Source organism: Leiobunum rupestre, chromosome 1, assembly GCF_980474605.1.
Source record: "Leiobunum rupestre chromosome 1, qqLeiRupe1.1.hap1, whole genome shotgun sequence".
In the NCBI taxonomy this organism is placed as follows: domain Eukaryota; kingdom Metazoa; phylum Arthropoda; class Arachnida; order Opiliones; family Sclerosomatidae; genus Leiobunum; species Leiobunum rupestre.
The window spans coordinates 93,928,304-93,933,790 of record NC_143384.1 but is presented as its reverse complement, the minus strand read 5'-3'; the positions used below and the strand labels follow the sequence as shown (position 1 = coordinate 93,933,790).

At 38.7% G+C, this 5,487-nt stretch overlaps 2 protein-coding genes across 2 annotated transcripts; both read right to left on the bottom strand.

Moving 5' to 3' along the window:
• Positions 1-380: 380 nt before the first annotated feature.
• LOC149968987 (uncharacterized) lies at positions 381-1,559 on the bottom strand. Its single transcript, XM_090169733.1, has one exon. The coding sequence runs from the start codon at positions 1,557-1,559 to the stop codon at positions 381-383; it is 1,179 nt and encodes a 392-aa protein (XP_090025859.1).
• Positions 1,560-2,269: 710 nt separating this feature from the next.
• LOC149968986 (uncharacterized) lies at positions 2,270-4,459 on the bottom strand. The gene has a single exon (XM_090169728.1). The coding sequence runs from the start codon at positions 4,457-4,459 to the stop codon at positions 2,270-2,272; it is 2,190 nt and encodes a 729-aa protein (XP_090025854.1).
• Positions 4,460-5,487: the final 1,028 nt, after the last annotated feature.

Genomic DNA, 5,487 nt, shown 5'->3' with positions numbered 1-5,487 from the left:
TACAAAATTTAACTACCCCCAGGTCCAAGTCAGTTAGCGACTTTTATTCTTTAGTAACTACTAACTAAAATAAATCAAAGGATCTGCTATATTTTTCATGTTTTGCAAACACTTCATTAAAATCTCGAGTTTTTAAATATAAGATCTTTTATTTCAAATAAAACAATATTTTTTTTAATTTATATTAATTTTAAACCAATAATTTAGTGAACTCAAAAATTCAAAACCGAAAAATCCAAAAAGTTACTTACTTCAACCATTCTCCCAGTTATTAGTTTACGTTTTAGTTTTATTTTGCTATTCTAGAAAATTCCATAATACGCGAAAAATCTAGCCTATAGGCGCTAGAATAAACAGCTGCGGCCTTTCGCGAAGAAGTTTTAATACACACGGTATGAATAATGAACGTGCAAGTTACTCTTTGGAACTGGTATCGAAACGTCAGTGGGAAAAGAATTTCCAAGATCTAGAGTTAGAAAATGTTTGGGAGTCAAGGGATTAAGATCTTCAACGTCTTTGTTGACATACGAGATCGGTCTCGAATTTAAGACATTTTCCGTTTCAGCTAGAACGGTGGTTAGCTCTTCAAATGACAACAACGCCTTACCCAACGTCTGCTTGAGTATAATTTTTATACTTTTAATAAGGCGTTCCCACCATCCTCCCCACCAGGGGGCTCGCTCTACGATATATTTCCAAGTAATTCCCTTCGAGCTGCAAAAATCGGTAACCCTTTCACTTGTAGACATTTTAAAAAGTAATTGAAGTTCCTTTTCCGCTTTTTTAAGTGTTTTAGCATTGTCGGAGTAAATTATTTGAGGTACTCTTCGTCTCGCCACAAATCTTCGCAATGCTAATAAGAAACCTTCGGCTGAAAGATCTGATACCAATTCGATATGAACCGCTCTGACGACAGCGCAGGTGAAGAGCGCTATATAAGATTTCTTGGTTCCAGGATTACTTCCGTCTTTAATATACAAAGGTCCGGCAAAATCAATGCCCGTAGTGGAGAAAGGTGGGTTCTCGACTACTCGATCCCTGGGAAGTGGTGCAGTTTCTTCTTCGTTTGGTTTTATTCTTAATTGTTTGCATATTAAACAGTCGTGAATGACTTGTTTGGCTTTCCGTCTACATTTCAGGATCCAATACTGCTCTCGTAGGCTCGCTAGTGTTATGCCCAATCCGGAATGTAAGAGTCGTTCGTGTTCTTGCGTTATGAGTAATTCGGTAAAGCGATGACTGTCGGGTAGTATGATTGGATGTTTCTGCGCATATGAGAATTCGGACATCTGCAATCTACCTCCAACTCTTAAAACTTCGTCGTCATCGAGGAAAGGTTTATACTGGGCAATTTTAGAATTCTCGGACAGTAGCTTCTCATTTTTTATAGATTGTATCTCCGAATAATATTCGGTCTGCTGGACTTCCTTGATCCAATACAGTTTAGCTTGTTTAAGCTCTTCAGTCGTTAATGAATTCCTTTTTCGAGATTCGGCCTTGGATTTTAAATTTCTAATGAAACGCAGAACTGTAGCTGTAAGACGTATTAGTGTTGACATCTTACTAAACTTCGTTATAACCAAAATAGGCTTCGTAGTCTTAACGGAGACGAACATTTGAACTGTGGCTTTACAACAGCTGCGTACCGCTTGCTCAGCTTTTGTAATATCACGTCCTTCCACGGATATTTCTTCGAGAGTTTTGACTGGCCACTTTTCTTCGGGTTCGATTAACCAACTCGGTCCTTTCCACCGGAGTGTATTGTGGAGAAGCGCCTTGACTTCTAGTCCTCTAGTTACTAGGTCTGGTGGATTTTCTCGTCCTCTACAGTGTCTCCAAGTCTTCGGTTGAGATTTTTCTTGGATTTCAGTGACTCTATTTCCTTCAAAAAGCTTCAAAGTTCTAGCTCTTGAAACCACAGAAAACGTACTGCGTCTTAGTCTTTTTCAACAAGTTCTATCTGTAAGAACGCTTTTTCAACGTCAGCTACGAAGGCTATGTTGTGGATTCGAAACTTTATCAGAGTGTCATACATGTCTGGATTTCGGTTGCTTCCGGAATGAAGACAATCGTTGAAAGAGGCCTTTCCTTCTTCATGTGACGATCCGTCGAATACAACACGCAACTTCGTCCTCGTTCTTTCTTGACGGATTACTGGTTGGTGAGGCAAGTAGTAAATTGGGTTTTTACAGACTTCTTCTTTCACCTCTTCAATGATGTCCATTCTCAGGTATTCTTGAAATGTGTCTTTGTATTGACTAAAAAGCCATCAATCTCGACGAAACCTTCTTTCAAGCGATTCGAGTCTTTTGTACGAAAGATTCTTCACTGCATTTTCTTTCCATGGAAAACCGACTTGATATCTTCCGTTTTCACATTTTACGGTTTCTTCAAATGATTTTTGAGCAGCTTCGTCTTCACAATTGACGGCAGTGTTATCCGCAATTCCAATAGATTCCAGCTCCCAGAATTTCTTTAGTTCTTTTGACAGCTGAATCTCTTCGGAATCGACCATTACGTTATTCACGCTTACGCAACCAATACTAGTTCCAATTGTCATAACAGTCGACATCGTTGGGCCTTGAACAACCCAACCGAAGACGCTTTCCAACGCTACCAGAGATTCGTTGATTCGATGGATCTTTCCAGTAATTATCTTCCAGTAACAATCTGAGCCAATTAGCGCGACCAATTCCATTTCCTTTGAGATATCCGGAGATGTGACATCGGCTATACTAAGTCCTTTCATCCTCAGAGAGTCTCTTTTTTCTTCACGTGGAACGCTGATAATTGCCGCGTTGATTTCTAGTACTTCCAACGCTTCTATTTTCAAATAATCTCCGTTCGTTTTCTTTAATTCCAAATTCACCTTGCGACATCTTCGTTTTTGCGCGTTGACAGTTCCTAACGCAAATATCGAAAATTCTTCTTGGCCAACGACCTTCAAGCCCAACTTGCGAGAGATGTCCTCTCGAACGAATGAACGCCGACTTCCGTCGTCTATCAGTATACGAATGGATCTTTCGTTCTGTCCCTTTGCTAAAGTTCTTGCCGTTTTCAACAGTACAGTTTTTATTATTGGATTATGCGTTCCAACTGAACTTGCGACAGTACTGTTTTTGTCTTGTGGCATACTGTCTTCGGTGTTAGGGTTATCGGAGACTTTATTAATTTCTTCCCTTTCGTTGACTTCACATACGGCGATATGATGACGTCGTTGACATTTGGTACAAGTAATTTTAACTTTGCAATTTCGAGCGACATGGTTTCCAGTTACGCAATTGTAGCACTTGCCAGACTTCTTCAAAATTTCTGTTCTTCGCCCGATGTCTCCGATATCGCAGTCTTCGCTTTTGTGATTGGATTTCTTGCAAAATGTGCATGTGGTTCCAGTGGTCGTAATGAGAGCAGCCGTAGAGCTTGGTTTGTTTCTCGGGACTTCACGATGGTAAGACGATCTGCCTGACCTGGTATAACTCGACTGATTTCTGTCTTGGCATCTGGAGTAACGCGTTTTGTCGGGATCTTCTTTCCTGGTTGAGCTCGAGAAGGACAACGCCCTTTCCCGATATTCCACTTCAAGTCTCAGAAACGTCAACAAATCCTCAACTTCCAAGGTCTGGTCGATGTCATGTTTTCTACTGAATTCTAGCCTCATCTCCGCAGGTATCCGGTCCATTATGATGTTAAAGAGGAACACTCCGTAGGAATCTTGAGGTATACCGATTGCGTCTAATCCTCTAACTTCGATTTCGCAAGTATCATACAAGTTCCGCAGTCCCACGGTGTCAGAATTACTTTCTACTACTGGCATCTTGAGCAACGTTTTCGTATGAGCATTCCGTATGACGCATTTTTGTCCAAATCTCTTTCTCAAAATATCTACAGCAACTTTGTAGGTCCGATCTTCCAGGGATAAACCATGTATGGCCGTCGCAGCTTTCCCTCGTAGGTACGACTTTAAATAGCTGAGTTTGTGGACATCAGGGAGTGCAGTTTGGTCGACCGCAATTTCAAACTGAGACCAAAAACTTGTCCATTCACTGAATTCTCCGTGGAACTTCGGTACCTCTAATTTTGGTAGTTTGGCTGAATTTATTGACCTGGTATATCTCGCTCTTCCGCTAGCGCTACTGCTAGAAGTCGTTGATGAACAGTCATCTCGAGCTTGTCTTATTTGATGTTCCGCTTCAGCTTTGGCTCCGGTAATTCGAGTCATGAAATCGTGAACTTCTTTCATCTCGACCTTTATATCAGACAACGGTACGCTATCTTCTATTTCGTTGTCTAAAACGGATAATGAATATTCCAATCGGGTCAGTTGAGCCACAACAACTTCAAGGTCTTTCACATTCGTTAAGTTCGCTTGTGTCGCCGTTTGTAACTTCCCAATAAATTCGTTGACGTTTTCTCGAACTACCTCTCTCTTCGTTAGACTTCTTTTGTAACCTTCAGACATCTTGAAATAATGTTCGCTTCCCACGTCTCGTCGTAATACGTTCAACAGTCCAAATTAAACCTTTAAAGCTGTTTCGCCGTTTTCTTAATAAATCGAAACTAACTTCCTAATCTAAAGGTCCCGAGTTTCGGCACCATATAAAAACTCGTTGTACGCAAATGACTGGGACTCGAATTAAAACGAACTATTACTTTATTTTATATACACAACTAAAATTATTTACAAAAGAATATGGAGTTCATATTTCCTGACATTTATCGCCCGGAGGCAACACACTAAAATCCATGATGTTATTTTCGAAATTACTTTCTTATCAATCGGGATATTATCAAAGTTCAAATTTTACTTATTTTTTACAGCGATATTTAATTTTGAGTAGACCTTTTGATCTACTTTTTGATTTTATTATTTTTAACTTTACGTTATCTAGTTATTCGCATGTTTTATCAAATTTTAAACTATATATTTTTTACCAAATTCTACAGTAGAATGCAAAACTACAACAAATTATTTTAATTGGATTTTTACGCATTTTAAGATTGTTTGGTATTTACTTTTATGTACAATTTATGTTTTAATTATCTATGGGGCTACTAATATTAAAATATTACTCGTCTTAAAATCAAGCAAAACACTGAATGATTGATAGGCACCTACACCTGGTGTTTGTGTAATGTGACACGAATGTACGGCAGATAGAACCTCCAATTATTTTGTTTTTGAGTAGAACTCGAAGTAGATAAAGCATTTTTCGCTTTTATTTTCCACAGATAGCATATGTCTTTTTTTTCGGGATATAATATTGGAGTGAAAAATAAATGTTTTCGCGATAAACTCAAACAGATGGCATCTGGTGCGCGCGTACCGTTCGTGAATCTCTCTTTTGGTTTTATATTAAAAATAGGTGTGTTCTGGGAATATCAAAAATCAATATTGACTTCACAATAAAATATTGGAATTTGAATTTGAATAAATTTGGGTTCAACAGCAATAATATACATTATAAATACGTAAAAATTGCAATAAAA

Bases quoted from the DNA above. Each gene is read 5' to 3' on its own strand.
- LOC149968987 (XM_090169733.1), bottom strand. From the start codon at position 1,559: ATGTCAACACTAATACGTCTTACAGCTACAGTTCTGCGTTTCATTAGA.
- LOC149968986 (XM_090169728.1), bottom strand. From the start codon at position 4,459: ATGTCTGAAGGTTACAAAAGAAGTCTAACGAAGAGAGAGGTAGTTCGA.